This window comes from Dipodomys spectabilis, unplaced genomic scaffold (genome assembly GCF_019054845.1).
Source record: "Dipodomys spectabilis isolate Male_0828 unplaced genomic scaffold, ASM1905484v1 ptg000043l, whole genome shotgun sequence".
NCBI lineage: Eukaryota > Metazoa > Chordata > Mammalia > Rodentia > Heteromyidae > Dipodomys > Dipodomys spectabilis.
In genome coordinates, this window is record NW_024870720.1 from 20,237,289 (window position 1) to 20,264,782 (window position 27,494).

General features: G+C 35.6%; 1 protein-coding gene and 1 pseudogene across 1 annotated transcript in view; one reads left to right on the forward strand and one right to left on the reverse strand.

Moving 5' to 3' along the window:
• Adgrl3 (adhesion G protein-coupled receptor L3) overlaps positions 1-27,494 on the forward strand; it is a 703,150-nt gene that overhangs the window by 258,430 nt on the left and 417,226 nt on the right. Inside the window, exon 4 of the mRNA XM_042678231.1 lies at positions 8,849-9,052. Within this exon, the coding sequence (XP_042534165.1) occupies positions 8,849-9,052 (204 nt within the window). The remainder of the gene's footprint in view (positions 1-8,848; positions 9,053-27,494) is intronic.
• Positions 11,139-11,692, reverse strand: LOC122106727 (annotated as a pseudogene).

Genomic DNA, 27,494 nt, shown 5'->3' on the forward strand with positions numbered 1-27,494 from the left:
TAAAAACAAAAAAAGATTAAAAAAATTAAGCCAGCTTTGCTATGGTATAAGGATTTTAAAAAATAATGTATTGGAAGGTTGTAACACACACCCTCAGATACTTAATCTTGGTAGCAAGAAGTCATTAAAACATACTTTCAGTAATGAGAACTAAAAAAACAACAAAACCTGGAATGTAAGTGAAATTAAAAATATGTCACCATCTAGGGGTCACTTACTTCCTTTAGTGTCTTTCAATGACTGCATTATATATTCTTCATCCCAAATGTGACAGTTTCTCTAATTAGAAGTCTACACATTTGTACACACATTCATTCTGTCATTATATGCGGAACTCACCCACTGAACTGTAACTAAGTTTTTAATGACTTACTAATGAACATCTTAAGCTTAGATCAGAGTTCAAGAAACAGAAATGCTAAAGGGTGTTGAAAAGCTATTCAGATTGGTTGGCTGCGACTTCTAATTAGACTGTAGTCCCAATAAAGCTTCCTGCCTTTACAACTCTTCCTAACTTTGAAGAAATTTCAGTGTGAGTGACAGACTAGCCCTTCTTTGGTCTCATTAGTCTTATGTAAAGTTAAAAGGGGTGGTGATCATGGTGTTGATTGACTACAAAGACATAAATAATGTGCAAAATTAAAATAGCATTTTACAACATTTCACTCTTTCTCTTGGACCCAGATGTCTTTAAAACAGATTGATTTTGTTGTTGCATTCTAGAATAACAGATGCCATGAGGGGAAAAAAAGATACTGATATGATTAGATCATGTAGGTGGAAAAAAAACAGCTTCATGTTTATAAAAAGAACAAACAGTCTGCTTTCACACATTACGGATTCTTTCCAAGCTGTTAGAGATGCCACAGAAGCAGCAATCATAAACATTACCTGAATTAGAAAAGAACTATTGGTTACTATAATTCTCCATACAAATCAACAAATCAACTACTTAACAATGATGCCTATTTCTTTTTTTTTCCTTCCTTTTATTAGTGAAGTTGGTGAAACTAGGCAAACCTTAAGGACACATAATTTAATAATGAAGTTGAACAATTTATAAAATTTAAAGCAACAGGCTTGTGTGATATTCTCCCTCCAGGAAGTGCTATAGAAAGACTTAAAAAGAAGCCTTTTACATTAGTCACTATAGCTGGGTGATGGAAGAGCTGTGATAGCCCAGATGTATTAGAGGTTACAGCCTGTTGTCTGATGGCTTGTATCGTGCCTGTGCAAGCAGACTTTTTTTTAAAAAAAGAACCTACCATGTCGATTTTTAAATGTGTCCAATAATAATCACACTATGTATATACCACCAACATAACATAATTGATCATTTTGACATTTGAACTTGATAATGCATCTGCCATGCCGTTAATAGCATTAAGCATTCATTTTGTGTTTGTGTTGAGAATGAGGGTTGGAAGCAGGTGGTAAAAATCTCATAGTGTTCTGAGAAAAAAAAATAGAAAAGAAATTCTCATTCTTTTCAATGATCTACAGAAATGTCATTTATGATTAACTTAGCACAGGGAGACAGAACTCACTAACAAGACAGATCTCTGTCAAAATACACATCAGTTTTGTTCATTTTGCCCACACATCAAGTATAATTGGCAGTGTGATTGAGGAAGAGTACACCATTACCATAGTTGTAAGGATTCTTAAAGAAAGGATTTACTATATCATTCTGAAAGCACAACTTACATAGCATTAGAAAATTAATTTTCCTGAAGAGGGTAGTAGAGTTAAGGCAGTTAGCATTATAGAAAGAATCAATTTCAAAGCTATAATTCCATTATCATGAATCTATTGGTGTTAGGTTTGCAAAGCATCAGATGTTTTTAGTTAGAAAAAAAATGTACAGTTTGCATTTCTTTGGTGAGTAAGATATGTAACTTGCATTTTGTATAATTTGAATCAAAATAAATCTACCTTTTAGTTGAAAGTTGAAAAAATACCCCCCCAAAATATCATTAACAGACCTCTCTGCTTACTCATTTTCACAAATGTTTGAAATGTTTATATCATAGGATCATGATAAATGCATCCATTACAATAAATAAGTCAATTTTCTCTCTATTTTTAAGATATAAAATAACAGATTGGAAGCCAATCATTGTAATATTTAAGAACTGATTATTGCCTTTAAGTAGTACAAATTAATTTTGTCTTTAGGAGTAAATTAATTTTGTCTTTAGGAGTATTGATTCTTTAGGAGCACTTGATTCTTCATTTGCTCTTGATAAGTCTTTTAGAGCTTTTGTAACCTTATTATTTAGTTTTTTGGTAAAAGATTGTTCTGTTTATTTGTTTTATATTACTGTAATAAAGAAAACTAGTAAGGATCGTATGGCAAATTTCACACCCAAATTCAGAGTAACACTTCATGAAATAATTCAGTCTAGAGAAGGAATCTACTGAGTTGAATTGAATAATATCAGAGAGTTGCTTCATTATACACAAGAGTTCAGTTGATCACCACTGAGCTATTTTCTTATAAAGCTCACAATTGAAACTGATTTTCCCATGATAGAACTTTCATGTTGTGATTTCTACCCAGTAACATCCTTAGGTGCTTGATTTGAAACTTTTATGGCTATTGTTAAAGGCTAATACTCTGCCTATAAAGAAATTATGCCACTATTATGCACACCATACAGACCAGTCTGGAAGCACACATTCTTTATATGGTCAACATGAAGGCTTTGATGGAATATAGATTACTTCAGTTATACAAAAGGAAGCAAAACAGGAAAATGGACATTTATTTAAACAGAAGTATATTAAAACAATAGTCCTTCAATATATATGTATATATATCCACTAATTATGGATTAAATATTAAAGGTCTATCAGTCTTTGATGCTATAACTATTTCAATGTAAATTCTATAATTCCCATTTACTTTCTACTTGGGTAAGTAGTTTTATTTACAATAGTTCAGGGGATACTTTGAAGAATTGATTGAATCATAGTTAACAGTATTGATAATATTAAGGTGAAAAAATTGGCTCATAACTATCAGTCTATGATGCGATGACACATTTCACATTGTTGTTTGAAGAGAAAATCAAATCAATACCCATTTGTCATCTACAGCTTCTTTCTTAGAAATATTTTTCCAAAATCATATTCTGACTATTCAGTGTGTATGACTTAAACATGAAGTAAACTAACCAAAACAGCACATGAAGAATAAACCAAATTATAATTAAAAAATCAAATTTAAATTTTAGTCCTGAGTAAAGAAAGGAAATATTATTTTTGCCTCAACCTTGAAAATCAAAGGTAAAGATTTTTAAGAAAACCTTAGTAGAAAATGGAAGGGAAATATTGTGAAATGCATTTAAGGCTTTAATAGATGTAGTGAACAGTTTGCTTGGAATAGTTGTGAGATGAGTGAAACTTGGAAACAGTGAGATTTGGGAAGGATATACTATTAGAAGTCTAGTCAGTATGCATGGTTGGATAAGCATGTTTTCATCCAAGAGATGATAATGAACTACAACATTAAAATGTAAGTTGGAATCATAGCCTTATGAATATATATTTTGGACTCTTTAATAAAATGCATTAAAATATTGCCTAAATTCATAAAACAAGTGACTTATAAGAAGTAATCGTTTATGGGTGCTAAGACACAAGGAGTTTGTATCAATACTTACGTGTTCTTTCCTTAGAATTTCTCTCATTTGAGAAAGATCTTAAGCTATTATTTCACATTCCATTGTTTAGTTAAGATTTCCAACTTGCTTTTATGCTCGGAGGAAGTAGCTTGTAATTCAATTGACTGAATTACATAGCTACTGATCTAAGGAGACCAAAAAAAAAAGGAAAGAAAAGAAAAAGAAAAATAGCTGAAGTCCATTAGGAACAATGTTTACATCTCTGAAAGTATATGCCGTTGAATTTTGATACTTTTGATTATTTTTTTCTCTTTCTTTTTGTCTTTCTTTCTTCCTTCCTTCCTTCCTTCCTTCCTTCCTTCCTTCCTTCCTTCCTTCCTTCCTTTCTTTCTTTTTCTATCTTTTCTTTGTTTCTTTCTTTCTTTCCTCCCTCCCTACCTCCTTCCTTCCTTCCTTCCTTCCTTCCTTTCTGGGAAACATAGTCTCAATATGCAGACCATCAGTCTGGCTTTAAGTTCACTATGTAATCCAGTAGCCCAGCCTCTGAAGTGCTGAGATTGCAAACAGACTCCACATTAGTATTGTGTTTATTCAATTGTATATTCCACACATAATAAGAAAATTATGGAGCAACAATAAGAAATATTTCTTTTTATAATACTTATTCTTGTTCCTTTTAATACTGCTTGGCTCATGTCCATGCAAAATCAAAATTCTGAGGCTTTTATATTTTAATATGCCTTAATATTTGGGACATAACATATCAACAAGGGAGACATAACTCAGTCAATTCAGTAAATCATAAAATAATCATTTTTGCTGGCCAGTAAATCCTAACTATTAATCCTTACTATGCAGTAGGTTGAAATCTGAGGGTCATGGTTCAAAGCTGCCTAGACAGCAAAGACTGTGAGACTTTTATCTCTAATTAACCACTCAAAAGGTGGAAGTAGAGCTGTGGCTCAATTTCTAGATTGCTTGTCTTCAGCACAAAAACACAGGGACAGTACCCAGGCTTTTTTCAAGCCCCAGGATAAGCACAAAAAATAGTAATAATAATTTTCATATCTCAAACCTATCTACTAGGAAAACAGGATCAAAATATTTAAATAGTTAAAAATATTGGAAAATTGAAAATGATTGTTTGTTATATAATGGTAGCTAAAATTGCTTCTCAGTATAAACTATTATCTATGATTAAAGCATTCCAAACTTTATAATAATAGCAGATTACCCATTTTATTTAGATGATACTAAGCATAGGTAAATTTAGATTACAAAATAGAAACAAAACTATTGGTCATCACTTCCTGTTCAAGACCACTGTTACCTTGAGAAATCTTAAGCTATATAACAAGAGTTTGAATATGGGACATGCATGTCCATGCTATTATTATTTTGAAAAGTTATTGTTGTTTGTTGTTAAAGAGCCTAGAAAAGAAAAAAAAAGCAGTGTAAGATAAAAAGATATAAAGAATGACTTTAAACATTGAAAGAGTATTTCCTTCAAGGTATAACAACTTTTTTATTTTGTAGTCTATCTAGAAAATGTATATAAATAGGTAGAGTGTCACAGTAAATATATATCAACTCCCTTAACATGAGGTATCTTGCTGCTTCATGAGTTGTCCCGTAAGTACAGCTTGAACTCATGACCTCTTTATGTGAAGGTTAGAAGATTTTTAGCAGGAATGTCATACATATTGTAAAAGCATGGCAAGCTTAAAGAGGTATTTTCAGATTTATTTTTTTATCCCTATTTCTAGCAGAATTCCAGACTCTTAGCTGTGATGTTTTATTTGAGGATTTATTTTTTAATAGCTTTAGGGGAAAAAAAGGTTTATAATTCCATGTTTATAATTCAAACAGACCTATCCCCAGAAATTAGTGTAGTATATACAAGACTTTTAAAAATAAAAGCTAAGGGCTGGGAAGGTGTCTCAGTGCTAGGTTAGATTCCTCAGCAACACATAAACAGAAAAAGCTGGAAGTAGTGCCATGGCTCAAGTGGTAGAGTGCTAGTCTTGAGCTGAAAAGCTAAGGGATAGTGCTCAGACCCAGAGTGCAAGACCCGTGACCCATCAAACAAAATTTTGGGGAGAGGGCCTATTCTAATAGCTTTATTTCCATGTGGACAAACAGTGTTTCCCGTTTTGCTGCCACTGATTGGTGACTCTACATTGTTTTTATAGAGATGGTAAATTTAAACGAGTTTGAACTTCATACTTATAAAATACCTCCATTCTATAGAATGCAACAGAGTCTAATTTCTTCCAAATTAAAAGTCAAGTATACATAGCTTCCTGTTTTGTTGTTTTGTTTTCGTTTTTGTTTTCCTCCTTCAGTCTGCTTCAATGAATCGTTTTCTGAGTCAAGTCTAGACCTCTGAGAGTTTGTCTCATGCTTCTTTGGAGTTCATTCCTTGTTCTTATTCATTCTGAGATCCTTTTTCTTAGATGTCAGTAATGTATTTGTCAGGTTCCATTATATGTGCATTTTAATCATTTCACCTTCTGTTCCTACTGAAAAATTGGAATGATCTGAACTCTCCTTGACAGGAAATCACTAATATTTTTGTCTACCCTCATCAGTACTATTCTTCCTTCCTGAGGCTTTTGTTTTTATTTTTTAAGTATCTTCAACAGCCTAACATTAAGCTAAACTCTACTCGCTGTTGGGCTGTTACTTGTTCTCTGACATCCCAAACTGTTGATCTCCTTGACCACAACACCCACATTGTTAAATTATTCTTGTAGACTGCTGTTTTTCTAGCTTGGATACCTGTTCAATAGACTGAAATGTTCTTGATTCCTGATTTATATGTGCTTAGAAAATTCAGATGTTAGTTTTATAAAAATGAACTCAAGGTTTACCCCCACAGAAGTCTTCCTTAAAATCCTAAATAAAATAATATTTTTGTTTATTTTGTTTTTATTTTGTGCTAGCCCTGGAGCTAGATCTTTTGTTCAAGGCTTGTTTTGACTAATGACTTGTTTTGAACCACAGCTCCACTTCTGGCTTTTTGGTAGTTAATTGGAAATAATCTTATGGATTTTTTGCTCAGGCTGACATTGAATCACCATCTTCAGATCTCAGCCTTCTAAGTTTCTAGGATTACAGGCAGGGGGTACCTGGCTATATATTAACTGATTTAATAGTTTTTTAAAATAGATTACTCATTATCTATAGGGAACTTTTCTTATTTATTCATTTATTTGTATATTCACTATTGTCCTCACAATTTGTATTTAAGTAATTATATAGTCTATTTTGTTCACTAAGGTTTCTAGCACTTAGAAGAACTGAAACTTCCTAGGAAGGCAATGAATATGTTTTAAATGTGCAAACAATATGTGTATACATGTGTGTGTGTGTGTATGTGTCAGTGTGTGTATTCCATTACTCCAAAGTTGCCTATATAGACAACTTGGCCAAGGGTAAAAAAAAAAAAAAATCAGCCTTGGAACTGAGGCATATAGTTTAATACATCATGATACACTTTTGGTAATTTTCTCCCTTGCATAGTTTTAAAGATGTTAAGAGAGGGCTGGATGTGGCTTAGTGGTAGAGTGCTTGACTAGCATGCATGAAGCCTTGAGTTCATTCCTCAGTACCACATAAACAGAAAAAAACAGAAGTAGTGCTATGGCTCAAGTGATAGAGTGTTAGCCTTTAACAAAAGAAGCTCAGGGACAGTGCCCAGGCCCTGAGTTCCAGCTCTAGGACTGGCAAAAAAAAAATCACCTGTGAATACTTATGAAACATATATGTAAATTACTCACATTATTAATTTGTCATATTATTAATTTGGACTTTGTGGAGAGGGACATTTTAGAAATAAAAGACATAACAAAAATGCCACTAGAATGAAATATCAACTAAAGGAATTGTTAGTGCTTTTGATTTTCACAACTGTTTTGAAATGTGGTTGTTTCTTTGAGATTTTGTATGTGCCCCTAGGTTAATTAAATTGCATCAGGATAACATTTCCATAGCTATGTATGTGTAGTATGATAGGGTTAAATTTAAGAAGTTGTTTTATGGCAGTATCTCAGACTTAAAATTTTGCATCCTAAGTGGGTTATGTGGCTATTAACTTGATGTACTTTTGCTAAAAGGTTGTATAATTCATATGATTTCAAACAATGTGACTTTTATTATTAATTTGTAAATATTATATATGTAGACATTAGTGCACCACTGTGTAAACTCTCTTAGAATGATAATGATAACTTTTATATTTTTCTCCTGTTTAATGTTAGCTGCATAGCATATTTAATGTATTTTTAAGCATGCATGTGTATGTTAAAAATATTAGAGAATTGTTTATAATATTTCACTTTTTATTGGCAGGTACATTTTTATGACATTTCTTTCATATTAAACTAATTGCGATTAGTGGAGATAAATGGATATCCCATGTATGAATTCAGTAGGAGGAAAAAAATCTGTACTCAAATGGCTCAGTGTCTCATGGCATAAAATATACGACTGTTTTGTCTATTATTTAAAAATCATGTGTGTACAATTTTATTTTCTCATTTTTGTCTTGGTCTTCCATAGTTATTGATCTCTGTAAGATGTACCATTTGTCAGTGAAATCACTGTGTATGTAAATGGAAAAATATGTGTGTACCCTTGCTACCCAGATCTCAATACAATATCTTTCAAAAAATGTTAATGAAATGACCTGAAAACATGTAAATATCTAAACAGTTCATATAAGTGTGCCTGTAGACCAAACAAAACAAAATAAGCAAACAAATCAAAAACCTTTCTGAGGATTTCTTCACTAATTATCTTCCCGAACTTTCTTTTTGGTGTAAGCATTGAGTTCAGCAACCAATACTTTCATTTACCCTTATGTAGCTGTTAGTGCCCCAAATTGATATCAAAATGTTGTGGATCAATAAAAAAAAAATCACCTTTATTTTTTTCAGGCAGCTGGTTTATTCTACTTTGAGTAATCATGTTGAATCTTCTGATCTCTATTAGGGATCAGGATGTTTTTACTGCCCGGTTAGTATTTACCTAGAACAGGGTTGCCCTGGAGCCCAGGAGCTTCCATATCTTTGGATCCAGGGCTGATTGGGCCTGGGGTGGCTGGAGTCTGTAGCCTGCAACAGAGAGCTGCTTTGGGAATGACCTCTTCCCAGGGCTCCTGTGAGGTGGGCCTGAGCTGAGTGGGGGTCTGATGGTGCGCCCTGCGGTCCCCGCAGGTGGCAAGCACAGTGAGAGACATCCATCCTTTGCTGCTTCACTACGACATGCTGAGCGCAGCCCAGGAGGCGCTCTACCTCCCAGACATCTCCTCCAGCAGCCAACTGCAGAGCGAGCCACTCCTCATCGTGGACCAGGGCCTCGTGGAGCTGCCAGAGGAGTTCGTGGTCCAGGTGCCCAAGGAGCACAGATTTCAGCCCAAGGTGCGGCCAGTGGTGGGGAGCGAGGGCTGGGTGGGATGGCTAGGCTGGGAAGGGGCAGCTGGGAGGCTCAGCCCCAATTATGTCTTCTTGTCTTTTCCATCTACATCCCTAAGTGGTTGATGTTTCATCCAATGTTGGCCTAGCCAGATGCTTTACCAATGCATGCCTGTTCTATATTGGAGGCTCATCCTTATTTAGAAAGATCTGGGTTATGACTTAAGGTTTTGGTTGAAAATATTTTCGTTATTGTAGGAAATTTTAAATAACCTTTTTTTTTTTAACTGACAATTTCATCTGCTGAAAAATGTGCAATACTGTAAAGATAACCTTTGTGTTTCTGACCATCTGCTTGTATAAAAAAAAAATCTCATCAATGGAAACTAACAAGATTTTGAAAAGATTATGATTGAAACATCTTTGTTAGGAACTCTGCATAGCACCAAACCTAATAGAGAAGATAGAGTTACAAAAGCAAGCTAATAGTCACATGAAAATATTGGGAAGTACTTAATAATACTGATTTTGCACCTGCAAATTACACTGAGTGAATGTTCAGCCCTTAAAACTCTAGTGTTGAACATGATATAGTATTTCCAAGAAGAAAAAAAAAAGCTGTACTTACTTTTTCTCCTAATAATACACTATATTTGAATTTTTAGCATAACATTGAGACAGCATGATTTTTCTTTTGCATTTTCTAACAGAACTTCATACAGGCACTCTTATTCCTATAATTCTTCAAAGAAGGTGTAACACAATTTTCCTTCTGTGGTACAACATACTGAATTTGAAGTCTTTTCCCAAAACACAGTCATCTGTTCTATACAATAGTTTTCTGAAAACACCTTACAAGTATTGAAATTAACAAACACAAAAGCACACATCCAGATGCGCGCGTGCATGCGCCCCGCCCTCCGCCACACACACAAAAGCACTTACCTACTAGCAATTTATCTTCTGATAGAAATTCATTTTTATTTCTTATATGTAGCTCTTACTAAGTAGTTGGCTAAATTTAAACATTCCCCAACTTTTAGAACATTATAATATTTTCCAATGTTACTAGCTTTTTGTGTTTTGCCAGATATATGACATGCTATGCTGCAATGAAGGGGCTTAAATTGTATTTTTTATGAACTAAAACAACAAAAAAGGAAAACCAACGTCTGTGTTAGACAAAAGTAAAAGTGCAAGGCAAATTCCATGGAAACTCATAAATGGAGGCTAAAGCAAATACCAGGGGATATGAAGGAGCTTAGAGAGTCATGGCAATCTGTTGTGATGAGATGATACTTTTCAAAAGTTGCTCTTCTGCAAAAGTAAATTTTCACTGAGACAGTTACTGAAGGTCATTTGAGACTTTTCTCTACAGAAAGAATAAAGAGGAATAAGTAAATATTACCAGGGCATAACATCTTCCCTAATGTGTAAGAAGTAGAGAGTACACAGCAAGAGTGCTTGGAAAGGTATTAAAAATGAAATTGAAGTAAGAAATTCACATTATTCTGAGCTCTTTAAGTTGGAAAGACATGGAGAAATTCAAACAAGAAAATGTCAGTGAACTCAACTCCTCTTTCCTTCAACTGCTCTGTATTTTTCAAACACAGTATGTTATAGAATGAAGATACTATAAATATATAATACTCAGAAGCAAAAATAAATAGCTGAGGCTGATCTTAATGCAATCAATCTTTAACTTAAAATAATATGAATCCTACCTTCAAATGTTAACCTACATTTTTTTATATAGATGGCAAATCAAGCAAGTGTAGACACAATATCAAAGCAAAACTCTTTTTATGGGCTTGATAAAACATTTTGACAAATTTTCCCCTTGAAAACATTTGAATCTTACCAGTGAATACTACAGGTGATTTAATGAGTTTGGATTTGTGGAAATTAGGAATTCATGGCAAAATAACAAAGCATACAGAAATTTAAAAACCAAACAAAAGCAAAAAAACAAATCTCCAGAAAGAGGCCTCTCTGAATTATATTAAGGCAAATGGAAGAACCAGGGCAGATTGCCCAGCTAAAGACTAGATAAAAGACTTCTCTAGAAACTAAAGGAATGTTCGGATTTTTATTTATAGTCCAGCAGTCTTTTATTTTTTAACATCTCTTAGGCCATGAATTCATAGGGAATAGGTTCCAATAGCTCAGGCTCCTTTCCGTTGGTTCTCACAAAATGTGCTTCTCTGGGTGGAGCAGGCTGGCGCTTCAGAAAGGAACTCAAGTTCCTTTCTCTTTGGCTTCTTTCTTTTTCTGGTCATTTTCTTTCACTCTCAGGAAGCTATCTCAGCTCTTAGAGTGTTAAATGTGCTCAATTCGCACATTAATCCTCTTGGCAAGGATCTTGCCCTTAACTTGCTTGTTCACAACAATGCCAACAGCATGCTGGGTAACATTATAGACTCTTCCAGTTTTGCCATGATAACATTTGTGGGGCATTCCTTTTTGAACAGTACCCATTCCCTTGATGTCTACAATATCACCTTTCTTGTAGATTCTCATGTACGTGGCCAAAGGAACAACTCCATGTTTCCGGAAAGGTCTGGAGAACATGTACGGAGTACCTCTCCTCTTTCCCTTTGTGTTCGTCATTTTGGCAAATTACTGCAAGATGGCGGTTCCGGCCAAAAGGCCGGATTTTTTTTTTTTTTTTTTTTTTAGTTCTTTCCTTGCCTTCTTTGTGCTCTTCATGGAGTTTGCATAGGAAGTTCATTGAGAGTACTTACAAACAACAAGCTATACATACAGTGAGACAAGTACATACACATACACATTTTCTCTTGGGAAACAGGTAAAGAAATCCAGCCTTGACAATAACTGAAAAATTACCCTATGCTCAGAGTTCATTTTTGGAGTATCAAAAATGCTTTTACAGGAGGCTTATATATTCTTTCAGCGCTTTGTGGAAACTCATATCCAACTCTATGGTAACTTTATTTCCCTCTTCCAGATTCTTCAGTTTCAGTATTTGTAGATAAGAATACTTCTGTGATACTTATCAGCAAGGAGAAAATTCCATTTCCTTTTTGAAATTATTTTAACAAAATTCATCCTTTAAAATTAGTCTGTACATATGGATGGCTTTTTGATGTTCCATCATTCATTCTATCCGTCCCTTCTCCCAGTGGTACTGGGAATTGAACTCAGGGACCCTACTGGTAGAGCCATGTCCCCAACACATTTTGCTTTAGTTCCCCCCTCCACCCCATAAGGCTTTATGGTTTTGTCCAGGCTTTTCTCAGATAAAAATTCTCCCATCTACCTCTGACTTAATTGAGTAGTTGAGATTACAGGCATATGCCACTATGCCCAGCCGTTCCTTCATTTGTTCTTGTTCTTATTTATTTATATCTTCAAACATTTATTTATTTTTCAACAACAGTGCCATGAGAGGAACTGCATGCTAAGTACTTCCCAAAGTATCAGGACAACCATGGTGGAGAATACATTTACATCTCTCCAAGAATCTATTGTCTCATGAACCAAGAATACCTTGCATTGTGTACCTAGTAGGCATTTTTTACTCTTTCTTTTGTTTTCTTTTATTTCCATTCTGTTTCTTTTCTCTTCTCTTTTCTTCTTGTCTTTTTGCTTTGCTTTCTCTCTCTCTTTTTCACACACACACACACACACACACACACACACACACACACACACACACACACACACACACACTGTCCACTGTCCTCTTTAGTGCTGATCCTGCTATTTGAACTCAGAGCCTGGGTGCTGTTCCTGAGTGTTTCTGCTCAGCGCTAGTCCTCGATCACTTGAGCTACAGGTCCTCTTTTGGGTTGTTTTGGTGGTTAATTGGAGAAACGACTATCATGGATTTTCCTATGTGGGCTGGCTTTGAATGGTCATCTTCAGATCTCAGCCTCCTGAGTAGGTAGAATTATAGGCATGAGTCAACAATGCCAAGCTAGGACTTCTTTATAAAAGAGTACTTAAGAAGAACATGTGTGTGTGTGTGTGTGTGTGTGTGTGTGTGTGTGTGTGTGTGTGTGTGTGTGTGTGTGTGTGTGTAGTGGATGCTAAATATGGGAACAATATCTCAAGAATACACTTTTTTTATGGAATGAAGGAGCTTAAGTACAAGATTTTAGAGACCAGGAAATTCTGGTAGAAATTTTTTTTCCTTCATTAGTTATTCCATTGTTCTTTATCCCGTTTACTTTTTGTTTTTATAAGTGATTGTCCTTTTAAGTTGTTCCCAAGTCCTCTCTGTTACAGAACCAACAACCAAATGCCTTATGTTTTTGACTCTTAATTCAGACTTTAAGAAGTTTAATCCCCAGCAGGTGTATTCAACATGTCTTATGTAACTGCTCAAGACACTGGGGGTTCTATGACCTTGGAATAGGAAATGCAGGAGCAGGTGTGTCATACAGCCACATTGCACCAACTAGGTTGGTTGAAGACAGTGCTCCTGAAGTGATAGTAGCATCTAAGCTGCAGACATACAAATAGCTCAGCACAAAGATCAATAAAGAAATATATTGCTATAGACAGAGCAGTTAGCATAAAAAAGGCTTAGTCCAGTGTGACTGAAGCATAGAAATTTAAAGGATAATTATTTTCTAAGTTTAGTGTAGAAATGGCCCAAAGAGTTGGTCAAGACCTCTGATCAGGAAGAGCATGGTACAATATTATGAGAAGTTTGACATTTGCCTGATGGCAGCATGGGAAATTTTGAATTGATTTTAGAGGAATCAAGCAAGGGAGAGTGAACTACTGTAGAGGTTTAAGATCAGATAGAGACTAATGGGGAGAGGTGAGAGGGAAGCAGAGTGTGAATATGTCTGAAGTGCCTTACATATTATGAAAATAGAGTAATGAAATGCCCTATAAATTGTTAAAACTGAAAATTGAGAGGGGGTAGGCTAAGAAAGATTAGTTGAGGGGAAGAACTTATTCAGATTACATCGGATGAAATATTCCAATGAAATGTCTGTATAATTAATTTACACTAACAAAAAGAAATATAACAAAGGTATGAACTAGGTGCTGGTGACTCATTTCTGTAATCCTAGCTACTAGGAAGGCTGAGATCTATAAGACTGTGTGAGGTTCAAGGCTAGCCTGAGCAGGAAACTCTTTGAGATTCTACAATTATCAGCAAAAATCTGGGCTGGAGGTGCAGCTCCAGCAGTAAAGCACTAGATGAGCCAACAAGAGTATAAGAAGGCCCTGAGTTCAAACCCAGGTATTGGTACAAGGTGTGTAGGAGAAGAGAGAGTTTGTTACATTGTTTCAGATACAATTGTTGCATTGGTGGCTCTGACTCGATGAGTGAAGGACAGTTGTGAAGATGATGGAACTAGGGTTACAGTTCAGCAGGAGAGCCTCTGCTTAGCATTCCGTAAGCTGGAGATTTGATCCCTGGTAGATGCCCTTTCCAGCCAGTGGCGGTGAGAACCCCTATATGTGAGTAAGTCAGGGGAACAAAAAGTATAAGCAGGAAGAAAACCAAGCTTCAGCTTTAAGAGATTAAATAATGAAGGATCAATTGATTATTTCATTCCTGAGGTAAGTAAATGGGACTGCAGAAATTAGAATGCTGGTAAGGAGTTCTTCCATTGTTAACCAAACACTGATCCATTGAATAAAATAATCCAATATTCTAGCCCCAAGTTTAAAGACCTCTGCACAAATCTAATACAAAATTCTGAAAGAAAAGATAACTAAAAATGCTATGACTAGCCAGGTGCCAGTGGCTCACGCTTCTTATAATCACTGCCACTCAGTAGGCTGAAATCTGAGGATCATGATTGGAACCCTCCACTCATGAGACTCTTATGCCCAGTTAACCACCAAACAACAACCATAACAAAACAAGGTAGATATGTGGCTGAAGTGGTAGAGTGCCAGCCTTGGGTGAAAAAGCTTAGGAACAGTGCCCAGACTCTGAGTTCAAACCCCAGGACTGGCACAAAAATGCTACTATTGAGCATAAGTTAAGAATAAGTTAAAATTAAAAATTAAAAAATTGAAAAAATAAGAATCAAAGGAAGGTAGTATTATTTTCATTAATGTTACATCTTTTTTTGCCTAGATATGGTAAAAATACTCTGAAACATAAGAAGATCTGCTTGGGTTCACTCAGTCTTTACTCTCATTAATACTTGACAGGGATACAATGGAGTCAAGATTAGATCTGACTATTGAGATTTTTGTGTCTTCTCAGTCCTAGACATATTTAGTATTCATTCAGTCCCTGGTAAAATGTTTTATGTCAAAATTCGGAAAGAATCAGGAGACTCCTCCTCTGCTCATATTTGCTCTCATTAACAATGTATGATAGCACACACTTCAATAAAAAACAACAAAAGTAATCTCTTTGTGCCTTTGGAGAGTGCCTCAGAAATGAACTGTGATTAATCTCTTGTCTAATTAAAACTGATTATTAAAAGAGCCCATCCCTTGATGATAGTGTAAAGTGATGCTTTATCTTGAGGAAATGGTTAGTATTCTTGTTGGTTGAGTCTCACAACTAAAATCTATACTCCATAAAGGCAGTGCTTTCTAAGTTGCTGGTCTAAGAGCATAATTTCAAACTACATCCAATTTTGCATATCAAGTATTAAAACAAATAATACAGAAGGCTTGGAATGTGGCTTAGTGGTAGAATGTTTGCCTAGCATGCATGAAGCCCCGAGTTCAATTCTTCAGTACCACTTAAACAGAAAAAGCCAACAGTGGTGCTGCAGCTCAAGTGGTAGAGCACTAACCTTGAGCACAAAGAGGCCCAGGGACAGCACCCAGGCAATGAGTTCAAGGGCCAGCATGGCTAAATCAATAAATAATACAGGTATGGCACAGGTGAATGAAAGCTCATTTGTTCAGTGACATGTAGTACCATGACTTGAGAATGGACAGCCAGTGTGTATGTGTTTGTAAATCTTGTTTTACTGACTTGAGAGAACAATATATAGACAGAAGAATAAATGAAAATATTGTGACAGGGATTTGTAGTATGCTTTAAAAATATAAGAAATCCACAACTCTTACATTCAGTGATATAAGGTTAGTACTCAGCACCTTTTCTTACCTCAAATTGCATCCTCATGCCACTCATCCTAACATGGACACCTGGTCTTAGTTGAGGCTGAAGAGCTGCATCTGAGGGTAACTAGCCTAAAACCTGTGGATAGATTTCATCCATTTATTAGATAACGCAAATCCCCTTCTTGTCTTCCTTTTGCAGAAAAGACATTTGCTGGTTAAAATGGCCATTAGTTCCTTTTATGTTCGTGATATAAGATTAGACTGAGGTGATTTTCTTCTTCATTCTCCAATCTCTAGCCCTATTCTGAAAACAATTACCATTCTTTTGCTTTTGAATTAGAGTGATCTGAAAGTCGTGTGTGTGTGTGTGTGTGTGTGTGTGTGTGCGTGCGCGTGTGCGTGTGGTGCGTGTGTGTGTGCGTGTGTGTGCGTGCGCGTGTGCGTGTGTGTGCGTGTGTGTGTGTGTGCGTGTGTGTGTGTGTGTGTGTGTGTGTAAGAGAAAGTGAGTATATCTGAGAGGTGAATGATTTCTCTTTATTTCCATCTGACTCTTACGCTTTCATTTGATAATACATAATTATTGGAAAATCTGAGACTCTGTTGCTCTTAATATGTCTTTATTTCTGTTATTGATATTGACAATGATTTATCCTTCTGGTATGTCCTCATACTCTTACTCTCCATACTCCTAAGATTTTTTTTTTCCTTTTAAAGCTTGTTCTATTTTTGTTATTACATTACAGTCTGAAGTGTGTAGGTGAAGTCTAGAAATTGGTCGGGAGAGAAGGAGATGAAAGAAATTGTAACAAGAACAGAGATTAATGTTGCTACAGCAACGAAAACCTTCTGTTTTACTAGCTCAGCCTTTTGGATATGACTCTTATTTCAGGAGAATAATATAATGTGGCCTTCAAAGTGCTGTGTTAGCTTTCTATTTTATATAGGACTATAATATTATTTTAAAGACAGCCCTGTTCACATTTATTTGTGTCTTTAAGGTGGTTTGCTAGTTGATTTCTGGTATAATTGATATGCAAAATATGTTCTTTCCAAATAAGTATTCAGAATTCTTATGAGTACCTTGGGTCAAATTAGAATTTTATGTTTATAGAAGAGTAAAAGGTTTCTCAAAAACTAGATGAGGTATTAAAGGTTAACCAAAATACTTTGTGGCCCTAAATATAATTTCAAGAAAAAAATTCAGGATCTTGCTCTTTTTCCAAATAGTGTAAATACATGAATAATGGGTACTATTAAAGTAAAGATAGTTTATGTTTGACTTTCATGTATGTCCAGGAAAATGTGTTAAACTTCAGTTTCTATGGACATAATTTACACTTTATCTTCCCTCTCCATCTGAAAAGCATAAGAGTGGCATTTGAAATGTTCAAGAAAATAATATTTTGATCATTTGCATGACAATAGTTATGAATAATGAAAACCCCACACCACACTTTAGTTAATCTCAAAGATATTTTATATCTATAGTTTGATCGAAAATGTCTTAAATCTGTCATTTGTTTTATTATTGGCATTTTTAATCCCTATATGCCTATCTATCTATCTATCTATTCTAAAGAAGCAGATTTTAGAGTAACAATGAGAGGTATTTTGTAGAATTAATCAATTAGTTTGAGATCCTTTCTTTTCTCTAGTGTTTCCCTTAATTCAAGCATTTTTTTTAGTTATATTTGTAGGAGACTTCCACTGTATTTAAAGAAACATTAACCCAAAGTCAGAATGGAAAGGATGAGCAGGTTGAGTGATACGTGCATAGAAAACACTGTTTTCCAAGTTTGTACAGGAAGGGTTGAAAGATAGGTTGTCGTCATCTTGTTGGTGGTTTTTGCATGTTAGGGTGAGACAGAGAACATAGTTTTGCCTGTGGTGGGAATTCTTCAGAAGTACTGAATTAGAGACACTGATTAGAAACTGCCAAGATTCTGAGAGAAAAGAAAGAAAAGAGGAACAATTTGAAAGTAGAGAGGTGAGTGAGGTTGCTGTTGTGTCACAGAAGGTAATGAGTGTCTGAACTGGGGAGATAGCAGTGGTAATGGAAAGAAGAGGAATGGTGTGAAAAATGCAACATTTGAACCTGCGGTACTTGGCTAGTAATTGGATGGAGGAGGAAGGGTTCCAGGAAGCATCAAAGGTGCCTAGGTGATTGGGTGGTTCCAGTCACCAAATTAGGACATCAGGAGAAAGCTTTTCAGCTTTTCAGAAATAAATGATGAGTTGTCCTAGAAATCTTGAGTTATAGGTGCAAATGGGAGGCAGAAGCAGAGCTTGTGTCTCTGAATCAAGAGAAAAATTACTGCTAGTGATAAAAGGTAGAAATTTTTTTTGACATAGATGCCATTGGAGTGGATTAGATGACCCAAGCAGAGAAAAAGAGCACACTGACAGAAGGGGGTGAAACATGGAAAGCAATCAAATCATGGTTGATACAACTGATTAATTAAAGTGACATCCCCAACTTTTATTATGCTGTTCCCCTCTAGCAACTTTTGCTAATGTTAATTTAGAGAAAGTTCATCCATACAGAATAGGATGGTGAAAATCTGAGCTAAATGGATGGGAAAGTGAGAATTGTTTTGATTTTCATTGATAAATCACTGACTCAGTGACCTTTCTCAAATGCTCTGTTTGTAGGAAGATCAAATCATAGACAATTAGTTTTGTGAGTATGTGATAGAAGTGAGGGAACTTGACTACATGTAAAGTTGTTCTTCCATTTTGGAATTTTGATAATCTGTTCCCTTTTGGATTTCATCATTGTACCATTGGTTAATTCTAAACCATGAGGCTAAATATAGAGTGTGTGTATATACATGTGTGTAGACATGTATGATTTAATATATATATATGATTTAATAAAATATTATGTAAAAATATTTAATAAAATATTATACAACTAGATGAATCTAAAATATTTTATGTAGTCTATAAAAATGTGGGAAACCTTTCTAAGAAGTTTATCTGAAATTTTTTAAGAATTATATGACAGTAAAAATACTTGTCGTTAATAATCAGTCCCTCAAAACTAGGGGTATAAATGAGAGTTATGGTATAGCTGTCAGGTGTTTCTGGGTTCAATCTCCAGCACTACATGAATGCCAAAATACCAAGCAAAGGCTAGCCTAGGACCATTAAAAAATATTTGGACATTATTTATAACATGTTTTCTTAGATGCAAAAATCTTTAGAGCTACTGTTATTTCTATATTAAAAGACATTTACTACTTCTCTTTTCTCTGTAGATCTCAGAAATTCACACAGATTGACTCCAGTTTATTTTTAGCTGTTGTACTTCCCTCTTCCCATGAGCCATTTTCATTTTGAGACAAGTTCATACTATGTAGCTGAACCAGTCTGAAACTGACAATCATTCTCCCTCAGCCTCCAAGTGTTGGGAGTACAGGTATGCGCCACACCCTTCACTTTAAAGTGGTGGTCTTATCAATGTAGCACTTTTGTGCGCATAGTTTCACACATGAAAGGGAAAAGTGGCATTTTCTTCATCGAATATTTACAAATTTGGTTTTATTTTATTAAAATATGCTCTTTTCTAATGTATATTAAATAGCTTACGTATAATGTATTTACTTTATTTCTTGCATGTATTTTAAGCTGTCTGCCATCTTTAAAAATAAAAAAAGGCATTGAGTGTGCTGAGTCCAGACAAATGATATTTATATACACATCCAAACCTGAAAAGCAAATGTATTTCTTTAGGTTTCAAACACTGTAATAAGGGGGGAAAAACCTGTTGAAAATTCTAAAAAATAATAAAAATAAAAAGCAAAAAAATCTATGACAATACATTATCGCCAAATAGCTACTGGTGTGAAATCTTTGGCTTTACGCATCCTAAATTTCTATACATATACATGTAAGTACATATCCATAGGCTTACATATAATTAGTACATGAATATATTTTCAACAAGGTAGAGTTAGGCAACCTTTGGATAGGACTTTACACATGAATTCCATTTAAATTTATATTTTAGTTCAGGGAAGCATCCATGGATTTGTTTTTTGGAATCTTGTTGTTTTTCAATCGAATAACAACAGTGATAATTCTAGTATGATTGTATTAAGTGAGTTATTTCACATCAACTACTTAGACAATCCCACAACATGCAATAAGCAATAAGCCATCTGATTTATCTTTTCTTTGCTTTATCTTATACTCTGTTCATATTCTCTGGTATCTTTTCCTGTGGGAAGCTTTCCTTGCTCGCTAGTATTTGGGACACAAAAACACCATCATTCTTTGTTTACTCATCCCTTTTCCTTCTTGGGCTCTAAGAACAAAACTGTTAACTTTCATCTTTGTATATGTAAAGTACCTAGAACCAAGCATGCAGTCTAGAAGACATTCCATCACTCAAAAGGCCATTGAACAAAGGTAGTTTCTGAGATAATGTGCTATTATGTGGACATTTCTATCAATATGATCTTTGGCTGCACTATTGTGTAAGCTTTAACTTTTCAGTTACAGAACAGAAAGGCCCACATCCAAAGATACCATGACTTTGGAATGATGTGAATTTCAGAATTATTTATTTTTTTGATGGAAATCCAGGACAAAGCATTGGGGTTGATTTAACGTAGGATTTCATGCATATCAAGGACCAGGCTGGTTTAATTCTATTCTTTGAAATCTTGTAATATCCTGATTGACTTGTTCTTTAGCAACTCTTTCTTCTTGTATAGTTATAAATACCATAAAGCAGAGATGCTCTGCAGATGGGAAGTGCCTGGAGGTAACAGGCTAACTGATGGAGAGAGGCAGCAGCTTATCCCCTGGCCATTTCTATACCTCACTGATTAACCTGTGCACCTGCTAAAGCTTACAATTGTGATTTTCAAGCAGAAAACACATGGTAAGAAAGAGAGCATAAGGTATAGAACTGAAATGGCAGCTTTAAGTCTGGTCATAACTGTCAAAATGGAGAGGATATCTCCTGTACATTGTGAATATTTAAGGTTATAGTCCATCCATCCCTTCCTCAGTAACATTCCTGTTAGTTTCATCCTTCTTACTAGTGTTCAGAAGATCCGTGTTTCCTTTAGTATGGGCAGCCTCCACAGATCACTCACTTCCTCTCTGTTTTTGTTGTTAGATTTTGTCTGTGTGGCCCTGGAGATCAAAGCAGGGATTTATGCATGGTAGGCAGGTGTGCTACCACTGAGTTACATTTGCAGCCACCCCTTACTGCTCTCAATACAGCTTATGGATTGTTCCTATGACTCCCACGCTAATTGCCTGTAGCGTGTATAATTTAGCATACAGGTTTTATTTATTGCTTTTGTTTCTTGTCTTCTGGGGCAGGTTGAAGATCCTCAATGGAAACAGTAAACACACTTTGCAGGTGTTACATTTAGACTAACCTTATGTCCTAGTTTTTCCAGAGAGGCCCACGGACATTGCTATCATGTAGTCATCTTTAATAGTGCTCTCTTTAGCCCTCAAATATGTCCTAAAGGAGCAATCATCTTTATAGTAGTCTTGTTTATAATACATTGCCTCTCCTACTCACAAAACTCCATCAATTCAGGTAAATTATATAAGGTCTTATTTATTACTATAACAAATTCACTAGACTATTTGTGACATACTTGCCCAATCTCAAATTATAGTTTTAAATATTTTTTACTTTAGATTTATTTGTAAGACTATTACCTTAAAGAGAAGTAAAGTATTAAATTAGACCCAAAGGCAAGTTTTATATGTGTGTACAATGACTGCATTGAAATGTGAGAAAGCAGAAGTTTATCTTTGTAACAAACTATGTGAGACAATGTGATCACATACCTTAAAGTTGAAAAATTGAAAGTACTCATTATTATTATTATTATTATTACTGTTGTTGTTATTTTTGGTCAGTTGTGAGGCTTGAACTCTGGGCCTGGGCACTGTCCCTCAGCTCTTTAGCTCAAGGTAAGCATTCTACCACTTCAGCCACAGCCCATTTCTGGTTTTCTGGTGACTTTCCTGCCCAGGCTGGCTGTGAAGGGGGATCCTCAGATCTCAGCGTCCTGAGTAGCATGAGCCACCATCACCCGGCTTATTACTTTTTTTTAAATAGAGTGTATTAAAGGATTTGAAATCATCAAGTTTAGATTTTTATAAATATTTCATGGCTCGCAATGCGCCCTATAGTATTTTATACACCAAATTAAAGGGTTGGCAAAGAATTCTAGTTTTTGAGGAAATAAAGGTTTTTAATTTTCAGACAGACATAATCCCAGGTATTCCTGAGCCAGTTTTGCAGAGATTTTTAAAATAATGAGAATTAAATTAAATCTATTTTAGCAACTGATGTAGATACCACTTGCAAAGAGGGGAAAAAAATCATAAATTCATGAATTTTCCCCAAAGAGTTGCTGGAGATGGAGACAAGTAGTGAAGAAAACCTGGATAACATCTCTGACTGTAGTTATGGATCATTTGTTCCCTGGGAGGGTCCTCTCAAAACTAAATCTTTCCATGGGGAAGAAGATGTGGCCTAATGACATAGAATGAGTGTTAGCCTACAGGAGGCCCTGGGGTTCATGCCTAGCACCACACACATACACACACATACAAAACAACCTTACAATATGTTAATTGAGTTTACATTTCCTTCAGAAAACAAAGAAAAGAAATGAGAAGAAGAGAAATCGTTCTTGTCTGTGGTTATTCGATGCATATTGATTCTTTCAGGTTTTATATCTAAAAAATTCCATAGCTCAGCTTGAAATCTTGGGGAGATAGATTTTGCCTTTTGGCATTTTGTGCTTTTGTTGTTAAACCAGTTTTAAGAAGACAGCACATTGATTCAGCACTCGAGATTCCTTACATTTCTGCTTAGGTGAGTTCTGAAAATATGATAGTATCAGCTTCCTATAGTGTCCTAATAATTTTTAAATTATTGAGAGATATAATAAGTTGAGTAAATAAATTGGACTTGGGGAAACTTTCTCATTCATGTAAGTGTATACAGAAGAAATAGTAATGGAAATTTGTTTATCTACACATTATTGGCATTTTTTAAAAAAATGGACAACTGTTTACATTTAAATGACATCTAACTGTCTAATTTATTTCTTAAGGATCTGTGCTTTAATTATCATGTATTTGGTAGAGTTCTTAATATTATCCACCATTCATGGTCTTAAATCCAGAAATTCATCTTTATTAATTATAATGTACATACCAAAAGTTTGTGTTCTAGAGACCACTACCCTGATAAACATAACAATTCTGACAAAATATTGGCATAGTTATATTGGCGCATTTCCTAAGAGCCTATTTGAAAAAAGAAAAGGATAGTGTGCATGTTTGATTGCACTTTTTTATAGATCTGAATTTCAATAAAATAGTGAGATGCTTTTCTCCCAACTGCACCCTATAGACAACATGTTTTTCTTGTAGTGTAACTTGCATTAGAGTCTTAACTGGCTGTAGTCTGATTCTGGTTGTTTGTTTCTAGGCTTTATGGAAGCAGCTCACTGCTCCCTGGGGGCTGTAGTGGGAGAAGGTGGGGGGAGGAAGGATGTCTTGCATCATTCCCTGGAAGTCTCAAGGGCTCATTCAGGAACCTCAGAGGCTTGCTGTGGTGAGCACCATGAACCACCCTCCAGTTGGGATGACATAATTAAAGGATGTTATTTCCTTTATCCAGATAGAATTTATTACAGACTTATACACTGAGGAAATAAATCCTCATCTGTAGGTAAACGAGAGAAGCCTGAAGATATAACCTTTCCATGGAGAGAAATGACAAATAGGAAAAAAAATAAACATACACATGTATATAGATATAGATATACAGATATAGATATGCACACATACATACATAATACATACACACATACACAACAAGAAGAGTTATACCGATTTACACTATAGCTGAAGAGATAAGGAAAGCATATCAGAATAGAATTTCCATGTGTGACAGGATCTCTAATTTTCTAATGGCGTGCATTGCATTTCCCCATATCTATATTATTTAGCTCTTTGTTATTCTTGAGAAAATCAGGATGCCCTTTGTACCACCAAATAGGCTTTTGTTAGCCTGTGGAAATATTATATCCACATTCTGTAAGTTAATTGAGTATGGAATAGATTGTCTTATGTTTCAAATGAAGCTGATGTTCTATATCACAAACATATGGAATAGAAAATCTTTCTCCCCTGAGTAAAGGACTATTTGATTTCACTCAGTTTGGTGATTAGTAGAATGCAGGTAACAAGCTAAAACAAAATATTTGTTAGAGGTGCTGATCACTTCTCTTATGAATGATCTTGAAATCAGACGGCATGCCTCTGTTTATTCAAAAGTCACTATGTCCACTTGTGCATACAAAGGTCATTAGCTCACACATACATGTATGAGTGGGGAGGGAAACAGAGAAAGAGGGAGGGACAAAGATAGAAAGACAGACACAAAGATGGAGAGTGAGCAAGAAGAGAGAGAGAAAGAGACAGACAGAGAGACAGAGAGAGAGAGAGAGACAGAGAGAGAGAGACAGAGAGAGACAGAGAAAGAGACAGAGAGAGAGAGAGAGAGCGCACCAGAAAAAAACTGGAACGTTCAGCTGTGCATGATTGCATCCAGACAGGAAATGTTTTGCATTTATATCTAGAGCAGCCATTTTCTTTATCTTCAAAAGTGAAAATAAAAGCTTGTGTGACTTGGTGTGGTGGAAAAAAAAAGTCGGGAAGATCATTAATAACTTGAGACTCAGCTTTTCAAGTTACAATTAGCTGCTCAACAGCTGTGACCTTCAAGCACTACTCATTATTGTCGATCCTGATTGTTCCCTCCCACTGTAGAGCTCTTTTCAGAAATAGTTTCCCTGACATCATTGACCCCTGGGGTCATAGCGAGAAATGAGTCTTCAAACACTCATTTGTTAAGTCTTGTTTCTGCAGAATGTGTGTGTATGTGTGCACAAGTGTGTGTGTGTGTGTGTGTGTGTGTGTAGTGTGTGTGTGTAAACAATTTAGCTGATGGTTAATGCCTCTTTGTAAATCCAGCTGTTTGGTCAGAACCCAATTAGGATGGTTCCTTCTAGATGAAGGGGCACTCCGGGGAGCTGCAGAGAGATTTAGTGGTCTCCAATACCAAGTAAAAGTGTTGGTAATACAGGCTACGTTTTATTTCCATGTTTTGTTTTGTTTTTTAAAAGGTCTCAATACGCATGCTTGCCAAACCTTGTCACGCACCATGTAGCATCTCAAGGGATCAGCAGGGATTTAAAACCTGCTGTGTGTTTGGCATACACTGCAACCCAAAGAGAAAGTGGGGATTAGCGGAACTGTAGTGAAGTATGAAATGAAGGCTCCATTGGAAAAGGAGGACTGGATTATTTTCAACTTCTTTGACTTCGTTCCTCTAGATAGAAAGAACAGAGTGTTAAGAAAAAAGGGGATTTGCTTTCAAAAGACGAGGTGGAAAGCATAAGCTCTCTATTCTGCATGCAAACTTAATTAGAGCAAAAGCTCCCCATCCTAAAACAAAAGAATAAGCATGTGAGCAAGAAATCTGATAGAATGTATTTGTTGTGGGTAAAGAATTTTCTGGTCAATTAAGACATAGAATTAAATCGTATATTCTAGGAGGGTCTCATTAATTAAAAAAATGTCTGTGTGGGACTGGGAGAAGATCTTTACTAGCCATACAACGGACAAGGGTCTCATATCTAAAATATACTTGGAACTCAAAAAATTAAACCACCCAACAACAAATCCTCAAAGAAACAACTGCCCAATAAGTAAGTGGGCGAAAGACTTAAAGAGAAGCTTCTCTGAAGAAGAAAGAAGGATGGCCAATAGACACATGAAGAAATGTTCAACATCCCTAGCCATAAAAGAAATGCAAATCAAAACAACATTGAGATATCACCTCACTCCAGTTAGAACAGCAAAAATCAAGAACTCTAACAACAACAGATGCTGGAGGGGATGTGGACAGAAAAGAACCTTACTTCATTGTTGGTGGGAATGTAAACTTGTTCAACCACTTTGGAAAGCAGTATGGAGGTTCCTCAAAAGACTCCACATAGAGCTCCCCTATGACCCAGCAATCCCACTTTTGGGCATTTACCCTAATGTTTACAAAAAAGACCACACTAAAGCCACCAGCACAACTATGTTTATTGCAGCATTATTTACCATAGCTAAGATATGGAACCACCCCAGATGCCCCTCAATAGATGAATGGATCAAGAAAATGTGGTATATATACACAATGGAATTCTATGCCTCCATCAGAAAGAATGACATTGCCCCATTTGTTAGGAAATGGAAAGGCTTGGAAAAAATTATATTAAGTGAAGTAAGCCAGGCCCAAAGAAACATAGGTCCCATGGTTTCCCTTATTTGCAATATCTAGTATAGGTATGAGTCAAGCGGAAAAAGTCAGAGAAGGTGATGTTAGGAAAACGAACCCTCAAATATGTATTTTAATGTTTTTGTTCCTTTCATGCATGTGTTTCTAACGCATTTATAAGATTATTTCTTGGTTGCTTTGTATGTCCCTCCCCCACAGTGTAACCCCTGCTTTCACTATATTTGATGTCAGTATAACATGTGGAGGAGATGGGGACAAACAAGTCGTTTAAGGATTCAGGTGGACCTGTTGCAACAATGAGAAGTACAAAATGTCATTTCAAAATCAGCTTTACAATGTCGGGGGGGGGGGGGGAGGGAGGGTATGATTGGGTGGGGGGGAGGGGGGAGGCTGGGAAGGGAGGTGAAGGGTAAACAAAGGAGGAGGCTGCAATGCTTGGTAAGAAATGTATGCATTATCCTGACCATGTAATTGTAACCCCTCTGTACAGTATGTTCTCAAATAAAATAAAATAAAATTTAAAAAAAAAAATGTCTGTGTGATGTAGAATTTAAACATGCACCTATGGGCAGTTTCAATTTAAGATCTCAGATATATATATAATATTGTTGTGACTTGGCAGATAGAATCTCTCAAGTGATAGTTTTCTGTTCTCACACCCTTCCAAGCCACAGGTCATGTGACAGTGCTTTAGCCCCCTCTGACTCTCCATTATCATTTGTGGGCTTGGATGGATAAGGCTGAATTTGATTCCTAAAATTCCTCAGCAGCTAACCTGTCTTGGGGAGTGTTCTATTTCACTTCCATTTCATTTTTACTGTCCTTACCAGTTTCTCTATCTCTAACCTCAGTGGCTACAAAATGAGACTATTGAATGAGACTTGATTTATCCTTTAGAGGTCCTTTCTTTTGTTCTCTGACCCTAAACACTCTTGTATGGTACTGATAATTGATTTTGTATACCTTTGGTCAAAAGGTTAAGTTACGTATTTTTCCTGGGTTTTGAAACTATCAGTATTTACAAATTTGCTGTTATTATTTCAAAATACAGGTTTGCATTTAAATATCTCAATA